We start from the raw sequence: 24,735 nt of genomic DNA on the forward strand, positions 1-24,735 counted from the left end.
GAAATATGCTAAGATTTGTTCTGTTTTAGTACATGAAAGCTGCAAAAATAACTGTGTTTTCTGTAATAAGAGGTTGATTAGCTGTTATGCTGATCAGCAGGTGCGCTTTAAAGAAAGTACTTCTGACCAGCTGTAGCCTTAATTGAGGCAAATCATGCCATTTGTTTAAAGTGCTCTGCTTGCACAGCTCTGTGTTAAGCTTGCAGATGGAGTTGAAAGATAGCATCAATCCTTCAAACATAAGGAATGCATCCAGTGACTGGAGACTGTGCTGTGCATGGCTCCAACACACGTAGCCACATGGAGAGTCTTCTAGGGCTGGGGAGTCTTGCTCTGAGATGTTGTTGGGACACTGGGTCTGTCTGGCAGCTTCTGCAGCACAGCCCTGGCAGTCAGGGGCCAAGCTGCATTTGTCAGCCCAAATCTCTCCATGCTTTTTGTGGATGAGTGTACAACTGGTTGGTGATGGCTGATCATTCTGGGTGCACTCTCATCCATGGTGGGCCTGGGGAAAAGAGAGAAACACTAAAGTGAAATTGCACTCTGAATCTGGGTGTCTGCACTCTCCCCATTGGCTCTCTCGTCTCCCAGCGTGAAAACTGAACCAAAAGCTTGCAGGACTGGGAGCAGTACAGGGCATACCACAGGGCATACCAAAATGTCATGCATTTTTAGTTCTGCAGTTCTAGTTCTTCAAAGAAGTAAAGAAATACCAATCTTACAATGAGAGGGTCCAGAAATGACCATGTTTATGTGTATACAATACTTACCTAATGCCTACATCATTTTCTAAAGGGCTCTATTTTCCTAAGTTCTTTCTAACATAAATTGATTCAAGTTGCAAGGGAAAAATATAGTGGCATGCTAGGAACTGGTTCTGGTATTTGCCCAAGGAGAGTCTTGAACAGGTAGTGTTACCAAAAACACTACCAGAGATCTACAGTAGATGTGGATAATGGCCCTGCATGGGAAACGTGAGTGGAGCAGAAAGGACACAGGGAGATTCTGGGCAGTTATTCAAGAAAATACAGTATTTCCAACATTCAAGCTATGAGTAACATAAGCAAATGTTTCATTTAGCTTTGGAAGGACAAACATAAAGGCCAGCATGAACAAAATGAGTTCTTTTTACAGAATAGGCAGGAGACTCCAGAGACAACACAAAAGTATGCTTTTTCCTGCCGTGAAGTCCCTTCTGTTTTTACTAGACATCCCACAGGGAGAGCTGCCAGCGGCACGTGTACCTGACACTTGATGATCCAACAGCTGCTGGTCCTGAAATAGGTCTCAGCCTGCCACTGCTCCCACCAGGCTGGTGCTGCCCTTGTGATCGGGAAGGGAAAGCCTCAAATACAGCAGGCGCACTGTGCAGGCTCAGGAGAGCAAGTTCCTCACCCATAGGCTCAGCTGAAGTTTCCTGACCAGCCCTTGATTGGCAAAGCTGCATCCACTGCCTGTCCTCCTCTTGACTGGGTATTTTTAGGCATCTTACCCTGTGGTTCCTCATTTTCCAGGGTCTTGCTGCAATACCCATTACAGATGCAGGCGAAGGGCTTTTTGGAGGAGAAGGAATTAGACAATAGTTTGGGTTGCAGAACACTGTCCAATCCTGAGCATGTGATGAATCTGAAAAATGGAAAAGCACAGTGATTTACAGGCTCACCTTACTCCTAAACAACTGACTCAGTAAGCAACAGGTTTTAGAGAACCCTGTGTGATGAAACTGGGTGGGCAGGTGCATCCTGTGGCACCTGGCGATGCTACCCTTGTTGGATTGCTTTCTCTGATAGCCATGGGTTTGTTTTACTTAGCGACCTCCCTGCCAGCACTGCTGGCAATGTGACTGCCAAGCATGCAAACAGCTCACAAGTTGTGCACAGCCTAAGAGGAACAGACTAAATCTCTTGATCTCACCTACTCTCCTGTCCCAAGGCAGGATCGGCCATACCTACATCATTCTGGACCAGTGTTTGCCCTGACCTGTTTTAAATGCCTGAGGACTCCATCCACCTCCCCAAATTTCAAGATGCAAAAACAACTGCAGATCAGTGGAACTGAACTTTTTTTCAGATAAGGAGGCATAGGAATAAGATTTTGAGATTACACTTAAAATTAAGGAAAGTGCCTGAATGTTAGGAAAATATTCTCCTACATACAGAAATAGCAGACTACCTGCTCTTCCTCCAGCTGTTCAAATTTTAGCCCATGAAATCCTCAGGTGCAACATATAAGAAAAATCCTGTTGCTGACTTATGTACATAACATGTGCATGAACAAATCCTTAAAATCATTCTATATATAGCAGAGATCCAGTTGCTTTTGTCTATTAAAAGAACTGACTGTACCTAACTGCCTGATGCGCAGAGTTCATGGTAGGCACACAATCTAAAGAATGCTTTGGGAGTACTTGTGCCAGCAAAACACAGAGATGGAAAGTTCAGCTTTTTATCTCCTAATTGATTGAGATGTATTTTACTGCTTAGGAAACCATACAAATTCAACAGAAAGTTTCCACTGTACTATGTTTTAAAAATCTCTAAATTTGATGGGGGGTTTGTTTGTTTGTTTATTTTTAAGACACTCTGAAAGACTGATATGCCTCACTCAAGAGCCTGAAATAACACTTCAAGACTTCTAAAACTTGCAGATTACATAGACCTGATGCTGCAAACACTTTTAAATAGGAATCCTTTTGCTCAAATGATTTGTTCCTTCCTGGTCAGAAGGATTATTTCCAGCAAAAATCCTACCATCTGAATCAGAAAATCACACTGGGCAGGACAGAGTTGTAAAGTTCGGTGCTGAGGCACTTAAATATAAATATTTCTACAAACCTTGCCCTCCAATACAGTCTCAGTTCTCAGAGATCAAGTATGTGCTTAACCATCTTGCTGAGTAAAGTCTATCAGTTGTGAAAGTTGCATCAGATATTTGCTTCTTAAAACATGTACATCTATTAGTGACAGTGGACATCGGCAATTCTGTTCGTAATTACTTTGTATAAATCTTGGTTAGTATGGCCAGTTACCTGTGATTTAGGGATCTGTTCTCTCCCCTCTCCTTAGGTACCACTAGATTTCCAACTACTCAATCAGTCTTGTAGTCAAATCCTAACAGCTCTAAAAAACCTCATCCATGTACATCCATTCACTTTTACAATCCTGCGGACTACGTCGCTAGCACACTCTGACACGTTTTGGGGCATTGTCTATTAAATCTAAAGAAAGCATAAGGTTATAATAAATCATATTCAGTCTAAGGAGATCATATTAAACGTAAAGAGATCATGAGATCATAATCAAAGACTTGTGTGGTCATTGGACAGTAAGCCATTTCTTCAGATTTTTTGAAACAGATTTTGTTCTTTTTAGGGTGATACTATTTATGCTACTGCCTATACACAGAGGCTTTTAAAATTTTAATTCTTCATTTCTCATTTTTAATGGATCCATTTTGTCCTTGAAAGAAATGTAAAAACAAAACTCACACACTAATATTTATTGAGGCAAAAATCTGCAATTATTAATTACAGAAATAGATTAAAGTCATCCTTTTCTACACTCCTCTACTTGATACAAATCATTACTAAAGTTTATGAGATCCTTAAACACAATATTCAACAAATAACGAAGAGAGAGAACTTATGCACGCACAATTCCAGAGAGGTCTTTGGCTTTGTTCCTAAGTTAAAGGACACACTTGTCTTTAAACTGTTTCCTGAACGTACCCCTTTGGATGCATGTCTTCCCAGAATTTACAGTTATCCAATTGAACCATAATCATTAATTCAGGCATTATTTGCATCAATATCAACCAGGGATAAAACATTACTCAATTGGAATGATAGTGTTCATACTCATCTGGCACTACCTATAGAACTACAGAAATTAAAAGAAAGAGGCATGTCTTTACTCTAGACTGGATTCTGAACTGGGGTGAGATCAGCTTTGTTCCTCTTAATTCTGCTGATCTATGCTGAAATATTTCAGCTGGTGATTGACACAGCTGGCTCACCATATCCCACCTAAAAACTGGAATAGATTATTTAGAGTCTGGCTCTGCGATAACATTTCCAAATGACTGCTCTACAACACAGGAACCAAATTTCATAGAACATCATAGTTACTAATACATCTGTCTGAGAAAGGTTAGCAACATTTGTCACTACATGGTGTCAACCCTTCCTCAGAGGATTGGTACCTGACGGTGACTGGGAAAGACAGGAATGAAAAGAATCAAGTGAAATCCTTTCAATGAGATCCTCATCATAGGTCTCCCTCAATTGATCTTCAGAGTTGTGAGTTAGGCTGCAGTCTTCATCTTCTTCCTCATCACTAAGAGTTACCTTCAGTACTTGAGGGGACTTTTCTTGATGAACCATTTGCAGGCACCTGAACAACATTAAGTGTTAACCTTTAGTTAGCCTTTGAGTTGTGAATACGCAGTAAGTCAAGTGCAGCTAGGTGTGGCCACACAGAAGCAAGTACCAGGACAGTGGATTAAGTCACACCCACGGATTTTCCACTTACCTGGAAATATGAAATATCATTATAAATGGATCTTGCATCTAAGCTGCCCATGTCTGATTGTCTGAAAGTATCCTTAAGTTAACTAGCGAAACGGGACAGATAACATGCAGTGAAACAACTTCAGAAATAAAGCCATTTTCACCTCCAAAAAACTATCATCTGTCTATTAAACGGAGGAATCTCAATATGGTGTTCTTTTTCCTTTCAGCCTTCGGACTACTTCACAGACAGAAGACATGCAAAATAGAAGACAATCCTGCCATAAAGTGGTCTGATACAAAGACAGCAGCACTCTATTGGTAGACTTTGGAGGAAATTGCACGAAGCCAGGTGTGAAAGTCATCCTATCCATAAAGTCAGGCAAGCTGAACACAATAACCCCAAAAGACTTAATTCTACTTCCCTCTGAAATCAGTAGCAAAGTTTTCATTTGGTTAGGCCAATGTGATGCTTCTGAAAATCCTCTCCAACTCTCACTTCTTTCTATCTAAAGGTAAGCACTGATAGAACCAAGAACGTCCTACCAGTCAAAGTAATTCCTTGCACTTTCTAAGCAGGTAAGCTGTTTAAGCTACTCTTTAGCCTGCTCTAAAAAGAAGATAGGATTTTGTTTTCCTTTGTCTATCTCACAGATATTCCAGCAGAAAGAACTGCTCATAGGGCTGCTGGCTATGTCTGCAGAGACAGGGAAGCTGAAGATGAAAGGGTATCCCATGAAACTGCCACCAGGTGGCCAAAGAGTTTATTTTATTATTAAGGCAGAAAATGAATACCTGTTTTACTGCATGACAGTCTACAGTTCTCTCTCAGTCTCACCGTTTATGCTTTTCTCTCCATACTCTCAGTTCAGTGAAGATATCTTCCTGGCTCAGATCTTCTTCTTCATTGCAGACATGAGGGTATTTGCCTCTCCAACTGCATAGTTTCAAAGGGCTCACCGCAGGTGGCTAAAAAAATAACAGAAGTTGTCTTGAGAACCTCAGAAACTCTGTCCAGCTCAGTGTCTAGGTTGTGAATTTTAGAAGGCAAAACTTGCTGTTCCTCTCAAGTTTTCACATCACTCCTCACCATTTTCTTGCTCTTCACTTTAAAAAGCTCTGTGCCCCAATCACACAATGCACCACTACATTTGTAGGAATGCAGATTTGTGGGAAGAACTCAGGGTGGCAGTAACAAAAATCTTACTTATACCCCAATGTTGTATAGTTCTCCTTTAAATAGGCCTGACAGTGTAACATCTATGTCAGTTTGCATATTAAGACCAGTAACACAGAACTGATCAGTTCTCTTTTACATTCTACTTTATAACACACAGTAATTCAACCAAAGGGTCAATTTTTTTTTTCCAAAAAAGCTTCCACTGTTTGGGCAGCAGCAACAGAGAAAAAAAGAGAGGGCCACATTTATTCTAGTAGTCCTTTTACCATTTTTTGTTAGCATTAAGTAAAGCTGCAGACAGTGTAGTGATGCAGATGCCTTATACATGCAGTTTCCCTAATGTACAAACTTTGCCTTTATATTCATTTAGTCAGTAGGAACAATCCTGTAGCACTAGCAACCTGAATATTTATGCTGACATCAAAAAAGTACCGATGAAAAATCTTTTGCTTTATAGCTGTTATTCAAAAATGGCCATATCTTGCAATCCTGCCTCGCATTTTGTTCAGGCAAGATGATATGAAATGCGTCACCAGCAGTTGATGCGATTTTCATGTGTTTCTTTACAGTTGATGGTTTTAATTCCCTCTGATGAAAGAAACAATTCTCACCACTGTTTATTTCTATGTTTCCAAATTGAAAATGCAGAGAATACCCTGGTGATATTTTTATTCAATGACACAATACTGTTCATCAGGTTTTGGCTGCCACTCCTCTCCCAGATTTCTATCGTCCTTCTCAGACAAGAGACATGGAGAAGTTCCACCTCCCTCAGTTAGGGCAAGGAGTCCCTCAGCTATATGTCTCCAGCTCATGAATCATTATGTGTTTTCTCCCATTCTCAGGATCACCTGAATCTTTTCCTCCCACAACCTTCTATGGCAAAGAACTGGGGTACTAACAGTGCCTTGGATCCATCCTATTCTCTTCCTGCAATTTGTTCATTTTTCTGGGTTTGGCTTTTAGTACTAATTGCCCTAAATTTGCATTTGGAAGCTCATGGCATGTCTGTGAGGGAACACAGAGTGGGAATTACCCCCTTCAAGACTCATCCTCTTCAAGACCACATAAATGACAGTGGGAACTCAGCTTATCACAGGGTTTACATGGGTGGCCAGGCAGGAACATGTAATATACAAGAAAAACATACACCTAGCTTTTGTCTCCTTGCACGAAGGGCTTTGATGGGGTTCCCACATATAACTTGACTGAGTCCTAGGAAAAAAGGAACAAAGAAAATACTTTACTCCCAAGTACAATAAATTTTGCTGTCTTTGAAATCAGTCAAAATCATTTCCTAGATATAGAAGGATGTAATATTTCACCATGTAGGTTCACAGTCTTAACTGAGATGGCCTGACACTGCTGTCAGGAGCAGCAGTTTCTCTGTTTCTACCAGAATCTGTTTTCTTCTGCTCCTGCCCTGCCTCCTCCACTGTGCTAGTGCTAACGCTTGTATGGCCACATGGTAAACCAGGTCAGGCAATAGATTCAAATTAATACACTTTTTAAATTTTGTTAGGTTGTTTTTCAGCTGGATCTCTACCATAATCATGTTCTCTATGTGATCATACAAATGCTTGTGCCAAAACAAGAGACAAGGTAGCACAGGGACAGGAAGAAATAGTGAATGTTGGGTGGAGCTACATCTTTTGGTAGTGCCAGCTATCTAAAAGTGCATGTAAAATTATGGTCTCATTCCCTGGCAGGCTGGACTCAGTTTCCATTCACTTTTCTGAAAATGCACTCAGTTGTCAACACTGCATTGCTTCATCAGATTCATACTGCCAAGCCCTACCTATAGTGGAGAACTTAGGTGGGACTATCATTTAGGGAGAAACAGCCCACAATGCTAGGAGAGTGAACACCATCTCCCCACCTAACCTGCATTCAGAGAGCTGACAGAATTGCAGAATCAAGGCATTCTCAGGAACCAGGCAAGAATGCCTTGGGAAGTGTAAAATAATAGAAGTGACCTCCCTTCCCACCTAGTTGTCCCCAGGAATCCAGCCAGCAACTTCCAGAGATATCTTTGTTTTCTACTTAATTTCCTTGCCCTTTGTCATGCCTTTCTAGGACTATTTTGTCTGGATCGTGTTTACATGACTGAACAAAGTGTGCCCAGATTTTTTCATCTAAGCTAGATTTTAGTGAGCCTTATAAAGGTTGCTGTGTAACTTAAGGGAAATCAGAACAGTCAGCCTCAGCAAGGGAGTGCCACTGCAGCATGTGGCTGTCAAGAGACAGAGCAGCGTAAAATCTACAGGGCAATGCTGAGGGGGAGAGATGCAGAAGGCTTCCACTTCACTGCAGGGGAAAATGAAAGAACACTCAGGCTAGAGCAGTAAGCTTCATGCAAAAAAAAAACCCCTATGCTGAACTTGATGTAGCAGCAGCATGGTGGGTGGTATCCAAAGCCCAGGCTTTCATCAGCACTAATAACATAAGAAGGAGGCGAAGGTGTGGGAAAGAACAGGATTAAAAAATACATATATTACCATGTGTCAAATCACTGGAGTCATCTTCCAGAAACAGGCCATCAGAAAGAGTGGGATCTGGAAGAGGACAGCCACCATAAGGCAGATGGGCATTGCTGGCTCGCCCTGCATAAGCAGGCCATTGTGCAGTCCTGGGTCTGGAAGTTGTGGGGGGTCTTGGACTGGATCCAGACTGCCTTGCTACTGCCCCAAGATACGAATCTGAAAGATTTCATTAGTGTAAGCACAGTCATGCAGGATTTAAACCATACCGTCATTGTACACTGCCTTACCTCTCCATGCTTGGAGTTGCGAAGGATGGAGAAATATCATTACTATTGTAAGAAACACACCTGAACTGGGCAAGCCTGGAAACAGGGTGCTTGCTCATACCGCACACGATCTCGCCCAGTTACCCTCTGGAGACAGCATTATCTGAAGTCACTCAACTAAATCAGAGTCCCTCTCCTTCCTCATCCCGCTTCCAGGTGCCAGTGACCTGCTGCTGCTGAGGAAGTGGTCAGGAACAGGTCTGTGCCCACTGGCAGCCTCTGACTGCCACGCAACCCAACCTGGACGTGTCCAAACGTCTGCTATTTCCCCTGCCTCTCATTTGCTGCCCACCTGCCTTCACAGCCCCAGGGGAACCACTATAGGCGATCTCCCTCTTTTGACACAGATGCAGTCCAAGCTTCGGGTCTTAAAACATACAGCTTAAGTGCACAGAGACACTGCAGATGGTAACAGCCACCTTACCACAGCCAATAGTCAATCAGAACAAACCATGTACTATGAATTATGGAAATTTGTGAATTGCAGTGATAGATTTTTTCAATGTTGCCTCAGAGAGATATTTGCTCTACCACAGAAAGAAAGATGATAACTGAGTTTTCATAAAACTACAGGCCAGAATGGATTATACAAAAGCCAGCGAAGGCAGACATATCCTTGAATTCTTACCTGCACGACTGCACACAGTTTTGGGAGCAGTACACATCTGTAAGAGCAGCATGTGCAGTCAATATACCATAGGAGAGTAACTTGCATTTCCATTCCTATATGAATAGCTTGCTTTTTAAAGTGTTGAGCACCTAAAAGCTCCACAGTAGAGCAATCAGCACAGTAATAATATGGCTATTTCTTTAAGAGTTTAGTGTTAGGGACCTTTAAAATATCTTAGCCACAGTATTAACACAAAACCATGAAATACACAGCACATGCAAAGTACTTGAATCAACATTGCTATTGGGAAGAAAAAAATGCGGGGATGTCTGAACCTGACCATGTAAACTCATCAGTTCATAGCTGAAGGTGAAAAGGTAAGTCTGGTTATACTACAACACAACAAAAACTGAGTTTTTTTGCCAGTTCCCTGTTGCTTCTGTTGACCAGCTATATCAATTAGAACCATAGCTGATGTTGCTAAAGCAGGATCACCGAGGGATCAGATTTTAATGCATTTTTTTCCTACCATAACTATTGTTACAGCTAATGATTTGGACCCACAGGGATTAAACAAAGGACAAATGTATATAGTTATTCCAAAACAAAGTAAATTTTTAATGGAGTACAGTTGGCAGGCATACCACAACTGCAGGGGTCAGGAAGCCAACTGCCTTGCCCACACTAATGGGAAGCAACAGGAGAAGTTATAGGAAATACTCTGTAATATTTAATGGTATGTGGTAAAGTGCATGTGGCATAATATGTAAAAGCAGGGACATCTGAACTATAACCAAGGCTACAAGCAGGGGAGCAACAGATTTATTTGCAAACCATTTGCTGTATACTAATGAATGTAATGGATTTAATCACAAAAGTATTTTTTTAAAAAAAGGAATAGATCTATTACCAGATCATACAAGCTCAGTTGCTAGGATGTAGCTGCCATCAAGAGATGATAACCAAACTGCCTTTCCTATTATTAAACTGGAGTAGGAAATCCTGCTACAACCAAGCTACATGGGATTGACAGCTACCATGGAAAGGGTTGAGAACAGCTGTTGTTGAAACATTCACATCCAAGCTGCTGCTCCTTTCAGTCATGCAGAATGAATGCTAAGTACCAGATTCCCAGCTAATGCAAAGATCTGCTTGATGCTTTAGGACTCACTTGCATTTTTCTGATATTGGTGCCCAGCATAGGACAGCTTTCATTTAATTCTGTAACCTCAAAGCTCTATTTGGGAAGAAATAACCAGACTGCAGTCCATTCTGTCTGTATTCCTTAGCTCAGCAGGAGAACTACCATGACAGCTGATGTTTCCTCACCACATGAGCCCCCTCCACCAGCTGGTTAAAAGCAGCACTAAGAATATGCAGCAGGTTGTAAAAAAGTCTCACTCAGCTTAGTGAGAACTATGCAACATTACTGTCTACATTTAAACAAGTGCTGAAAGCTAAAGAATACTATCAGAGGTGCACATGAGTTCTGCTCCTCCTTGCAGGACTACAGGACTCTAAGACTATCCTTGGACTTGGCAACTGCTAGGGGCTCAATGGCCTTGCTGGCTGCCAGGGTAGCCTGAATGGCTGTGGAGCTAAGGTGCCAAGCCTGGTGAGCCTAGTGGACTCACCAGAGTCCACCCTCATCAGCACCTGAGTCCTGGCATTAGCATCAACCCATCTAAAGCTGTGTGCAACCCTTGCTAAGCACAGATCTCTTTCTTTAGCAGAGCAAGCCCATCAATGATTTCAGCGCTTACTAACAGCCTGGTCCACTCTTTGCAGGTTTCCCAGAGGACAGGCAGCTTACATGCTTGCTTACAAGGCACTGTTACAAATGTTCAAAATTTAAATGGATAGAGCACATCTCAGACAAAAGGGAGCCTAATGACCTTCTTAGGGCCACAGATAAGCCATGCACTAGGGACAAGGATTGGGCACAGCTAGGAAGAAAGGCCAAGCACAGCCGGAATGAACGTACAGAACAGTGATCAAAAGTTTGAAGTGAAAATACAAGGTGAAAATGATTCCTGAACCATGTTGAATTCCAACTTTCTCATTTCCCCAGTAAAGAAGATGACATTCTTCTCCCTGCCCTGCCCCCACTATAATGAAGTCTAGCTCTGAAGAGACCCGCTTGCTCTTCATCTCTCCTATTCACACACAACACGAAAAATTGACCCCCATAGGAAACTTGACATACCTGACCATGAAATATCTCCAGCTAAACCACCTTCCTTGATGGATTCCTTGATGATTAGCCAGTCCTCATTCATCTTCTTAGAAGGAGGGATGACAGTTTGGCTGGCTGGTATTTCATCCAAATATTCCAAGTGGGGAATGAGTTTTTTCACTTCAACTCTATAATTATAATCTGGTCTCTAGAAAAAATGAGAGAGTTGTCAATTGAACAGTTTATTCAACAGACTGCAGACTTCTACCAGTAACACAGCAGTGTTCAATTTGCCTGATTGTCACATAACTTGAATTGCATCTAAAAGGTAAACCTGCCCACTTCATTCAACAGAAATAAACATAATCAGGAATTACTTTTCCACTGTGCTTTCTCTTGTAATTGCTACTCAAATTGATTGTGAACATGTCCTGAGTGGCACAAACATATCCCCACCCCAAAGGCTCCTTTGCTGTTTATTTACTGGTGACCTTGGTATTTCTTTGTATCACGTATGTTGTACAAAACTGAAGAAGGCCACTGATGTCCATAGGAACCCTGACCACCCACACCACGTGGCCAACCCTTTTCCCTGGTTTGGGAGCACATCCATAAACGAGCTGTAGTGAATGAGCTGCACTGTTTGTCTGGGACAGTCTTCAGAGTTTCCAAGTATCATTTTGTATGATGTTAGAAGAGATGATATATTTTAAATCATGCTTTCCTCTGCAAGAGGCTGCATACCAACCACAGGTGCACAAGAGACTAAAACCTACTGTACTTGGGTTTCTTCTGAGCACTGGGAAAGCTACATGATCACTCCAAAGCACATGGGCTCACTGTGGACAGAATGGGTGCAGCTAACTGCATAACACACAAAACCATTCCCAAGCACTTCTCAATGCCTGAGATCGCTGAGCAGAAAGATCAGTCAAGAACAGTTTTAACTATGCTCAGAGCATACTGTGAATTAGGTTATTTTGGTGGATTCCAGCACTAGAAAGACACTGCCATGTGGTACCATTGTCTCTGGGAAAATTTTGCAACACCTCAGGGCAGACTGGGTCAAGCAGTTTTGCAATGGAAATATTTTCAGTTAAAATAGTCTAAGATTAAAAAAAGGCAGCAAACAGTGATGGTGATCTCACACATTTCTTTTTACTTAAAGAAAGTATAAAGCAAGAATGCACTGCTAGAGGCAGAATATGAATGGCTTCCTTAAACACTAACAGCTACGTATAAATCAGTTGTTTGATCCTGATAAATGTTATGTTTCTTACAATATTATATGCAATAGCAGAAAACCGCAGAAAGCTAAGTCTTAATTCAATACGGATTTGTCACAAACAGAAATCTTTCTGTGATACCTGGACTGCTATGCACTCCATCCCTCCACATCATGTAACACCAAGGCTGGCAGAAGGAAATTACCAAAAAAAGCATTTATTTGTTGGCTGTTAAGAAGTGGCAGACACCAAACTCCTCTAACTTGGCCTTTAATCCTAATTTAGAAAAAGGGTCAACCAATCACCATGCCATCACGTACCACATGTACTCTGAACAGTATCTGGGCTACAGCCAATTTATAGCCATGTGCTGTCTGAGTGAGGCATCCTGTTACACTCATGTTACATTACTGCAACAGAGGCTGCAGAATTTATCACCAGGTTGTTGCTTTTGGTCTAGATAACAGAGAAAGATGAGCTCATCTAAAAATCAAATTACAGAAAGCAAGCAGGCAATCTGAAGAACAATAAATCTAGCTGGACCGTTCTGTAGATAAAAAAGTAAATAAACAAGAGGGCTTTTACAGAGCTGTAGTATGGGGTACAATACAATAAGGAGCTTGAGGATAAAAGCTAGCCACCTAGGGCACAAAGTCCACGTGTATCCTTTTCTATGTTTCTGGTGATTTTTCTATACCCTGAAGAACTGTGAACACCATAGTTGAAAACAAGACAGTGATAAGGCCCACAGAGAAGCTCTGAGTAGCTGAGGGCAAGGTAGGCTCTGTAATCACCCCAAGGCTGAGCAGCTTCCCAACACAGGGACTACGTGGGAAACAGCAGGTAATTTACAGTTTGACTATTTTATGGCACAAGGGAAAACATATCACTGCAGAGAGCGTCCCACAAAATTCTGGCCAGCATTTGAATGCAACTACTTGAATAAAAACAGAGGCAGCCATCCAGCATAAAAAGGGCAGTAGGACACACATTGCTCCTCTCTGAGGTCTGGTTGCACTGCAGCATCCCACAAATTCTGATTTCTTCAGCTAAACAAGTCAAGGGCAACTATGACATAACCCTATTACAAACTTGTACCAGTTCAAAGTATGAAAGAAAATGTATAATACTTTATTTTGTATTCCAGAGAGGAAAATTATGATAACTAAAGTACTACCTTGTGCTTCTCCCTTTACTGAGGGGTATGATCCGGCCAATAATTACATCAAAAAATTGCCGATAAATGTTCGGATCTAAGTGTGAGGATTTAAAATATCTACATTTCTACTGTACAACTGAGTTTTAGAGACAATACCTCAGTTTTCAAGCTTAAATCCAGGAGACGTATCAAAGCCAATCTTTCATGTGAATGAATTGCAGGGGTATGATTACTCAAATAAAGCAGGAAGCAATGGAACATGGCACAGTGGAAGCACAGTACCAGCTCCTGGACTGCTTTCTTACCTCTGCAGTATCAGCTCATTACGGTGCCATTAGGGGATGTGCCATTCTTGGAAACTACTGTATATTACATACTTATGTCTGTATGTGTGAGTATGCATAATCTTCCAGAAGACCTCAATGATTATATATAGCATACTTTGTTATAAAGTATCATCTGATGATATGCATTTGATGCTAGGTGAACAAAATGAGGAACAGTCTTATTTGACCAAGTTTCTTAAACTCTGATTTTCCTGATTACCTTTTCAGTAAATGCAAAAATGCTTATTTTTATATCCCAAACATGTTTTCTGAAGCAGACAAAAGTGAAATAGAGTAAGGTAGATAATAGCTTTGAGTCTGTTTATTAAATTTCCCTTACTTTTTTTGTTGTGCGCCCTGAAACACAAAGCAGATCATGTATTATGTTGTTTTTGTCTTTGTAACACAAATCATCTCATGTCCTTACCAAAACACCTCCACAGACCTGATTCTATGGACTGCAAATAGTGAACCACTATATTTTTTATCTTCAGCTTTTACAAATGTCTTTTTTGACATTTTATTTTAACCTTTTAAAGGGAAAGGACAACAATCAATTCCTACAGCCTTTCCTAGTAATCACAAGAATTCTTTTTTCTGACATTCTTTGAATGTGATTAACCTGGAACATCTGCTGTTGGCATGGAGATCTCTCCCACAGAAACATCAAAGTCTTTTGAGAGGAGAGTTATCCAGTTAAAACATCACAACTGGCACATCCCATGTGCCAGTCTAACTTGTGCTAACATCCCTACAGGCTAGAAGGATCCATTCAGCTGGGTCCCTGTCCTTGCTGCAGAATTGTGATGAACGAGAGCATGGTCTTCTATTTAGATTCCTGTTTGCACTGCAGGCAGTGGGAAGAGATGCCTACTGTACAAATTATAAGCAGCCTTCTCCTGGTTTTGGCACTGGCTGGACCTCAGGAAAAGGCCCATGCAATTATGTCAAGAGGAAATCCTATACATGTTCTAGGGGAAATCACAGTACTCTCCAGACTGCTCAATTTGCCTATGGCAGACACTACTTCCATTACAGATGGGAACTAGTTTTGTTACAGCCTAATCAATTTTTATTGCCATGGATTTCTCATGCAAGGCATGGAGGAGCTGGCATCCTGCAGCAAATTTCAGCATTTTTGCCATTGAGCTTCCAGATAACAACTAAAAGCTGTCCCACTAGCCCATCTTGACACAATCCAGGGCAACATGTTCTAGTGACCCTGCATGAGCAGGGAGGTTGGACGAGATCATCTCCAGAGGTCTCTTCCAACTTCAATCATTCTGCTATTCTGTATCTGTGCCATTCCTGAACAGAAAGGGAAGTGATGTGTTCCTGGGGGGAACTGAACTATTTTTGCCCCTAAATTAACATTTTTGAGAAGAAAATTCTTCAGGATAATGAAGAAACTGAAAGGCTAAGTCATAAATCTTTCAGAATCCCATTTCATTCTGTTACGAACAGAGCTCGGGTGGCCACCTGTTGGAGGCCAGAGCTGTCTGTGGACTGGGACAGTCTGAGATCAGGGTTTTGGCTAGCTAGTATGGAGAGAGAGAACTCTGTCTGGGAACAGTGGCAGAAAGAGGACTGAGAAAATAGTATTTTCTTGCTAAAAACAGAGTAAATAAAAAAAAATTAAAAAGAACATCCAAAACTGAAAAGCCTGCCCTCTGATTCGTGGTGACCTAGGAAAGGAGCTAGGCTGATTATAAAAAGCAAGAAGAAATTCGATCTGCAATTCTGACAGATACGGTATCAAACAGTTAAGTGTTAAGCAATACGTGTGGGAAGTACCCTTGAAAAAACAGCTGATTCCAGTTTAACCTTATTATCACAGGTTGGAAGACATACATTGTTCAGGAACAGGCCTGACTCCTCCCAGTTCTCCTTGTATTTTACGGCCAAATGTGGCCAATACCCACAAGAGGACCTTTCAAAAGCTATACAAACGAAAGATGGAAAAGGCATCCCATGTCATCGCTCAGAATGATACAAGAAGATGCACTAACATTTCTCGTTTTCAACTCAAAATAGAAAAGCACTGGAAAAATTAACACAGTGAGTTCAAACCAAATTCTCACCTCTGCAGACTCTGCATTTGGCTTCAGACAAATAAGGTTGCCCTCCACTGTCAGGCTGCTCAGTTTGTAACAAAGTCCCAGATACAGCATCTGGTTGATGTCCTCAATATTGTTCCCTTCCAAGTCCAAAACCTCAAGATGTTCCAACAAGCTCAGTTGGCTCAGGTCAGATATATTGTTATAAGCTATGTAGAGTTCCTCAGTAGAAGTAAACAGGAGAGGTAAACCACAGGTTTGCACAAGTAACATTCAAGCTTTACTAAATATTTTTTATTCTTTGAGATATTACATGACACAGATTGAATTTAGCACATTAGCACGGACATAAAATTTTTCAAGACTGGCCAGTGCTACCTTAAGTAAGTAGGGCTAAAGTGGAAACAAATGCTATACCTGTATTAGGCATTTTCAGCATCAGAACTAAATGTTACAACTCATTTTAAAAAAATACTGTAGGATGTTTTAAACTAATACACGCAAGTCAGAGTGCTCAATCAAGGTCCTTCAGAAAATCAAAGAGTGAGAACAAGGATTACAATTACAGAGAAGAGTATCACTGAAGATAGTCATGAGATAATTGTTTCTCAGGACACATCTATACTTACTTTTAGAGAGCTGCAGGAAGAGATCCCATCTAAATCTGAGAGCCCACAGCAAGCCATCCATAGGACATGGAGATGGGACAATGTGGTTCCAAGGTCCCTTATGAAAGAAACAATTCAAGCTCTGTTTGACAGGACAAAGACACTTGAGACATGCTTTCTCCCATGCCTGAGCCACTGCTACTTTCTTCAGATCACATGTTGTTTACAGGACAGAAATGTTATTAAAAAATTTCACTTCCAAAGGTGGAGAATAAAATTATAAAGCAAATCTCTTTCCCAGACATCTTTGTTCTCATATGACAACAGATTGTTCCAATTCAGTTTGTTGAAAATTCTTCCAAGAGCTACATCTTGGTGATTCTTTCATAAATTTCAAATAATTGCTAAGAACTAAGTGAGGCGTGTTTATGCTGGCACCATTTACTCTACACATATAACCCAAATTAACATACTTGAGCTGACTGCACAGTCCATTATTTGGATCAGCAGAAAATGATAAATGGTTCTATCCTACCTCCCCACCATTTAGGTCTAGCATAAAGGATCTTTTATATGGATTCCAAACTTTCTGATCCTGATTCAGAAACGGACATACTCACCTGCCTAATTCCATGCATGTGGAATGTCCTACTAACTTTGCAGAGGTATAGGCATAGGTGTAGAAAAAGATAATGCAAAAATGGTGGCAAATCAAACTGGGGACTTAACTGTCTTCCATCTTTTTTAACATTACATTGCATAAGGCCAACTTTGTATTTCTAAAACAAAATATAATTCTTTTACCAAATCTCAAACCTATCACAGTAACATAGCTCAGAATTCCTTTCTCTAGTGGAGACCTCAGACTATCGGAATAATAAAGAACTACATAGTGGGCAATTAAAGACAAGAACAGTTTACCAGAGGTAGAGACTAACCTGGTGTTCTTAAATCGAGATTCTTGGACTTCAAAAATGTGGATTAGTTGTCTTTAATAATATATACTTTAATGCACTTTCTAGGGAAAATTGCAGAAGATAAAAGAATATGGTGATGGGGTCCCTTCTGATTTTGGAATACATTAACAGTTCCCTTGTTCATGTCTTCTCTTTATGGGCCATGGGGAAAAAGAACAGCTTTGCATTGCTCTCAGAGTGCATCTTGCAGGGAAAAAAAAAAAAGACTACAGACAAGCCAGATGCTGCAGAGATGTTGTACAGCCAGTTAATTCAAGAGGTGGGCAAGGAATGCTTTTACAAGCTGAGGTAGAGGTTCTCTTGTCTGTGCTTTTTTGATGTTTTTGTACTGTTTGTGAACACCGTGGACAAACCAGGTCTGGAAAAGGGACACTGCATAACATAGACTAAAGCATTGACACATCCAAAAAATATCCCCAGATGCCTGTCTGATAGGATCAGCCAAATATAGGGTTAAAATAGTGTTTCTAGGATGAAATAAACAGGTATTTGGGATTTTAACCCTTCTGACTTATAGGGTATGGTTTGTTCACAAAGATTATTTAGATCTATCTTGCTTTTTCAGTTCCTTACCACTGCAGGAGCCTCAAGCACTGATACTGCCTTAGGATCACCTCTTCCCTGGCTGCAGCAGTTTAGACTCACTCTGGTTGAAGAAAGCACACTGGACATGCTATGTGGTGCTTTAGATAAAGTTTTATAACCCTTGAAGTACAGACAATTAGGATAGCTGATCTAATGTTGCCTCATGGCCTGAAATTTTTATTGTTTTCCCTTCTGGGGCATCATATTTACTATACACTCCCCAGATGAAGGCATATAAAATCTCAGTCATATGACACTTCTCTTTCTGCCTAAGGCCACTCTGTGTTACAGGCATAAAATCTCAGCTGGCGTAAGCTCCAACTCCTCTGCTGAAGTTTGTGTATCTAGGCAACGTGCCTCTACAGAAATAGGACATAGCTATCTGGTACCAAGACACAAGGATAAAGTAAGCCACAGACACATAGAAATTCCCTTCACGTATAAATATAGTTCTTTCTGCAAGCTTACTTACCAGTTTCTGCTGATGTCATTTGCTACCCAGTCCCTTAACCTGCAGGATAATAGGGAATACTTGCAGTTTGCATTACTGTAGCTGTGACCAGATAGGCCCCTAAAAATATGGCAGCTTGTCACATTTTTTTCCAAGAACTTATTCAAGCTTGCCTATCCTGAATGATCATAGAATCCCTGTACATCATTGTGTGCAAAGACCTCATAAAAGATCTTCTAGGGACTCTTTACATTCTACATAATTTTTAAAGAAAACAAAAACTGGATCTAAGTCTTTCTTAAGGAACAGATGCCTCCCAAAATAGTATTTACCCAAGTTTATTATTAGATTTGCAAGCTGCATGCCTATAAGAGAGAAATTAAATCAAATTTTAAAAGCAGAACCTACCATAAATCAAGGCCAACATACCCATAAGCTCAAATATGACAGTTCTGACTAACATGAAGAAAGTATATTGCTCATTTCATGACCCACTTAAGGCACTGATCAGTTTCTCAAATTCCAGGCTAGTTTTAGTGTAGAATTTTCTTTTATTAAGCTGCTGGACACAGGGAAATACAAGCGGTCCCTTATTTTCATACTGTTAAACAAGTGCTTCTGAAAAAGGCTCTGTGTATTAAGCCAGCAAAACTGAAGACCATACCTGACTCCTTCACCTTTTTTTTTTTTTTTAAAGGTCTTTGTCTTGTACTTCCTAACACAATGTGTTTTGCCACAAAAAAGGTTTTGGTAATACATTACTTTTCACTATTCATGCTGTAACGTGAACACTCTCAAATCAATTCCAGTCCCATTCACGGACAGTAGATTTGACTCTTCTGTAGCCAACTTCAGTGTAAGTCAGGAGGGCCGTAGCCCAGACTACAGAACATTTGCTGTATGTTGAAGCCATGGACAAAGTTCTCCTCACTGATTCAGGAGTAATGCTAGTTGCCAGAGGAACCTAAAGTTCTGGGCCGCACAGCCAATTGGCCCTGCAGGTCTTTACTCCTGCTTCCACAAAGAGCGATCTCCAGTCAGAGATGTTACTGCTGCAAAGCACATCTGCAAATACTTTAGTTTTAACTAACAAAAGACTCTTTTGGAAGCTCTGTGAATCATGACGCAGCATCAGAGAAAATCCTGACATTAATTAACACACAGAGAACTCCCTCCGTGAGCACTGCTGCTTTAAGGTTGCAAGGTGAAACAGCAGTGGAGCTTGAAGGAAGCTGCTCCTGACAAGACAATTGCATGCACCTGCATTTCTCATAATACTTCTGAAATATTTTGGCTGGTGAGAAGAGAACTTAACAGCTTGCAAGAGACGGGAGTGCCCCATCTGGGACCAGTTCTGTTGCATCTGGAACACATACCTTTGAGAGGGTCAGGGCAACATGAAGAGTTGTATGAGCACACAGGACCACCGCGTGTGTGCAAGTGTGCATGTGGACATATTTTCTTTCATGTAAATACAGAGGTCACATCAGCCCAAACTAAAAAGACACACTGAGTGCCTTTGTAACAAAAACAGAATTAATCAGAATCTGCATTCTAATAATAATTTACCAGGATAGTGAATTCTAGGAGGATTGTAGGAAGAAAACACTACAATTATGAACACACCCCCAAGAAAGAAACATTGATGGAGACTAAAGTTTATATGACATGTTGGAGACCAGAACTCTCCTGTAACAGGCATGATACAAATGTATAGAAAATGACAGCATCTAATCCAAAAATAGGGAATAGAAATATGATTGACAAATTTGAAAGCTGAAAGAGAGAAAAGATGAGACATGTTGTGTAAAGCTGCTAACAGCTGAGTAAGCCATAAGCACAGGACAGGCCCAGTGATCACAGGTCAGGTTTGAACCAAAAGATGGAGCACTGGGTGGAAATGTGGACGTAGTACTTTTCACTGTGATAAACAAAGAATTACAGCCTCTGAGGCTGCCAAACCAGTGCCAAACCTCCAGCGTAATTAATCCACACAAAGACCTAAGCACTTGCCTGCAGAGCACACACTGAACACCAAATCATATTTTTAATGTTGAAAAAGTGCTAAGAAACCAACATGGCCACCCACTAGGTTTCATGAGTTTTCCATTTTTAGAGGCAGCAAGCTTGAACCTACAAACTTAGAATTTTTTTTTTTTTCATGAAAATGAATAAACAGAACTGTTTGAAAACTGGGCTCCAATTATCTCTATATACTGGCTGCAGGGAAGAGAATTTATCAAACAGTTCTGTTTCTGTAAGTATCTTGGCAGTATCCTCCTCACTTGTGCACAATCATTTAGGATTTCTTTTTCCCATGAAATTTCATGCTCCCATCTTGTCATCACTCCTCCAAACTAGAGGGAAAGTGCAGGGGCAGAGAATGGTTTGGCTTACAACACCTAATAACAGTTTGAAAAATAATAATGTGTTCTTCCATTAATCCAACGTACTTGTTCTTCAGGGATTGATTCACTTGAGCCAAAATTCTGCTGGATAGAGACCAGACCTCAGGAGCCAAATTCTGCTCTTGGTGTCACTACAATAAATCTTGAGTAGTTCCATGCAGTTCAATCTACCTAGTAAACACTTACAACAGTATAATTCCAAACAGAATCAAGCTCTGAACATTCATTAAGTTTGAAAATTGATAATTTCTCTTGGAAGCTGATTTAGAATCATTCACCTCCAAATTAGCACCAAATCCACACGTTTGTTGAATAAAACTTCAGTAGTAACACTTCAAAAATAGAGACTGATGCTGGTACTATTTATTTTTTAAAGGTCACCCTAAAAGTGAATATGCTGGTAAACACAGAGATTCAGATTTTATAAGAGTGACCAAACCACTGCTTCACAATATAAAGAAAGTCTCATCTCTGATCTATAGAGATCACGCTGAATTTACCAAGCAGCACTGCGATAACAATGATCTGGTCCATATGTCAGTACACAATGGTTTTGTTGTACTGATAAGTCTGACATCAGAAGCAAAAACTTTTCAAGTCTGAATGTTATTTAAATCAGTAACATATGTTCTAACAGGAAGCTTACATAATAGTTTCATTGTACTCTCAAATGGCTGTAAAGCACTCAGAATTGTAAAACTGATCGTATGCATGTGTTGTTCTCACTCGACTGAATCCATGACAGCCCTCAATTCTGCAAGCAGTTCTAAGGCCATGGCTTTATGTCCCTGTAGTGCCCTTTTGCAGTTGAACAAACTTTGTATGAATGCAAAGACCTGACTGCTGAGATTTGCCTCACAATATCACATCCTTGCTTGTTTTGTGTTTATGCTTCCCAAGTCAATCAGCAGTACGCTGTAAAACTTCTGCCTCACATATCTGCATATGCATTGTGGTTACAGCAGGTTGCTGTGAGCATCTTGCACTGTCTTGTGCAGGTGTAAATGTCTGCCCAAGGTACAAGGTAAAAATGATCACATACCATTTTGCTGTTGCCAGAAGCCTCTTTTTAGGCTGAAATGCCACGGAAATCTAACACTTAATATTTTAGCCTCATTCTTCCCTCTGAACTGTGCAGAGATTTTTTTTCTCCACAGTAAGTGTTCCTAATCATTGCGAGAAGCATAGTCAGAGACTTCAAAAACTAAGCAAGAAAGAGACTTTGATAGGCAATTTTCAATTCATAAGCTTAAAAACATGAGCAGAAGGCAAGCGTGTTCTAGACACCAAGGTCAGACAGAAAGCTTGCATCTGCAAAAGGTTAGTTTAATAACAGCTGTGTCTATGAAATTCTATTTTCACTATCTCCTTTTACATGCAAATGAAGAATTCCCATGTGAATGAAAAGTTGTTGTGAAGTGCCTTTGCAGTAAGGCATCTCCATTGTCCAATCTTTTTTGGGCAACCTTCAAGTGAATAAAACACTGTTTTCCACATGGTCTGCACTGCTGATACTACCATCAGTATTTCTCCCAACAAAAGGATTTAATTCTTTTATTTCAGATTTCTTTCCTACTTTCTCCCTCCTCCTCCCCTGCTCCCAACACATACCTTTTTTTATATGTTTCAAGTTTGGAGCAGGGATAAAGGTATGGTATAATACCTTTTACCTATGGATCTCCACCTCATATTGCATTTACAGGGAAAATGATCTCTAGGGAGGGAATACAACTCCTTCAGTGAGGCACAAGTGGTAAAACAGGGATACTATTCATTTTCACACTTTGCCTAGCCCCCTGTACAGTCAGCAGCTCTGCCTTCTCAGCTTCATAGCTATGCTAAACCAAGAGCCAGCTACAATTTTCAGGGACTTGCTACAGCAAATGGTGACTGTCAAGGAACCATGTGCTTTGGCCAGTATTTCCTCCAAGATGGAAATCTTAAGAAGCGATAGAAGCCTCCCCAGCTACAGCAGCCAATGACACTGACTATTCAAGCAGTTGGGCTGTTGTCCAGAACTGGAGCCAAGGCCCACACTAGTACCCTTTAGCCTGGCAGAATACTTGAGCTAGTCCACAGATGTGTCTGTGACAAATGCTGCAAGCAGAGACACCGTACACTGCAGTAGAAAAATCTTCGTTCCACGAACACCAGTGCCAAGTCTTCCATAGGCTTCAGTGGGTGCCAGTTTCCCAGAGGAATTCCTTGAGCACTTTTCTAGGTGAGAATTGCAGCTCAAAACAGAAGATGACAACAAAACAAGAACCCAGTCCCTCTGAGTCCCATCTCAAGGCCATTAATCCTTGAGCGCATTAGAAAGAGTATCCTTGGGTGCATTAGGAAGAGTGTTGCCAGCAGGTCAAGGGAGGTGATCCTGCCCCTCTACTCAGCCCTGGGGAGGCCTCATCTCAAGCACTGTGTCCAGTTCTGGGCTCCCCAGTACAAGAGAGACATGGAGCTACTGGAGAGAGTCCAGTAGCTACAAAGATGATCAGAGGGCTGGAGCATCTGCCCTATGAGGAACGGTTGCGAGAGCTGGGCCTCTTCAGCCTGGGGAAGAGAAGACTGAGGGGGATCTTATCAATCTGTGCAAGTACCTGAAGGGAGGGTGTCAAGGGGATGGGGACAAACTCTTTTCAGTTGTCCCATGTGACAGGACAAGAGGCAATGGGCAGAAACTGAAGCACAGGAAGTTCTGCCTGAACGTGAGGGGGAATTTCTTCACTGTGAGAGTGACGGAGCACTGGAACAGGTTGCCCAGAGAGGTTGTGGAGTCTCCTTCTCTGAAGATATTCAAAGCCCACCTTGATGCAACTCTGTCTAACATGTTCTAGGTGACCCTGCTGAGCAGGGGGGTTGGACTAGATGATCTCCAGAGGTCCCTTCCAACCTTACCAATTCTATGATTAATATCTTACTATTTATGACCTCTTGTACATTATGGTTTCTCCTCATCATGTCAATAAACACACTGTAGCAACCACAATATTGAACTTGCTATGCCACTTGCAAGTGCTTTACTTTGCAAGTCAGATTGTACTTCATTTAAAACAGAGGTTCTTGTTGATACCAAGAGGAAAAAGGCATTTTTAAAGTGAAATGGAGCGTTGATATACAGGCTTCTGTAAGTAGTTAGAAATGTGCTGAAGTTAATCCAGACATTCACTTCTGTTAAAATTAATACGCATAGAAGTGAAAGTCCTGAAATGTAGCTTTAGTTTCAAAGATTCTCATTTTCAGTTGCTGTCAAAAAACCTACAGCAGAATAATGGGCTTGATCAAAGCTGATGTAGCTGTAGTCAGGAATAGCAATTCACTAACACACGAATCTATAGTGTGTGCGGGCAGGATAACGAAATTCTGTGCTAATTTCCTTTTGATCATTAAATTGCTTGTCAGTTTAGTTACTTGGTCACATTTTAGCAGAGAGTAACAATGAAATAGTAGTTCCTCTAACTCAGCTCTTACATTTTAAAAGTAGTAAGAGTTGCCAAAGTGTAGTTCTGTGGGCCAAAAACCACCTGTGATTTCTTTTTTTAAACACTGTACTCCAGCCCCACCTTTAACATGAAGCTGTGCCCCAGAGATGCTGTAAAACCCAATACAATGCTACGCGCTAATAGATGCATTATATATTCCACAGGAGCAACTGAATT

The 24,735-nt window shown here is 40.9% G+C and overlaps 1 protein-coding gene across 1 annotated transcript in view; it reads right to left on the minus strand.

Moving 5' to 3' along the window:
* Nucleotides 1-312: 312 nt before the first annotated feature.
* The window catches only part of LRRC56 (leucine rich repeat containing 56), a 64,244-nt gene continuing 39,821 nt past the window's right edge, over nucleotides 313-24,735 (minus strand). The window contains exons 7-15 of the mRNA XM_062576357.1: nucleotides 16,680-16,776; nucleotides 16,075-16,272; nucleotides 11,304-11,490; nucleotides 8,186-8,368; nucleotides 6,838-6,902; nucleotides 5,346-5,476; nucleotides 4,201-4,391; nucleotides 1,245-1,626; nucleotides 313-505 (exon numbers count right to left, since the gene is read on the minus strand). Of these exons, the coding sequence (XP_062432341.1) occupies nucleotides 313-505; nucleotides 1,245-1,626; nucleotides 4,201-4,391; nucleotides 5,346-5,476; nucleotides 6,838-6,902; nucleotides 8,186-8,368; nucleotides 11,304-11,490; nucleotides 16,075-16,272; nucleotides 16,680-16,776 (1,627 nt within the window). The remainder of the gene's footprint in view (nucleotides 506-1,244; nucleotides 1,627-4,200; nucleotides 4,392-5,345; nucleotides 5,477-6,837; nucleotides 6,903-8,185; nucleotides 8,369-11,303; nucleotides 11,491-16,074; nucleotides 16,273-16,679; nucleotides 16,777-24,735) is intronic.

Source organism: Rhea pennata, chromosome 5 (assembly GCF_028389875.1).
Source record: "Rhea pennata isolate bPtePen1 chromosome 5, bPtePen1.pri, whole genome shotgun sequence".
Lineage (NCBI taxonomy): Eukaryota > Metazoa > Chordata > Aves > Rheiformes > Rheidae > Rhea > Rhea pennata.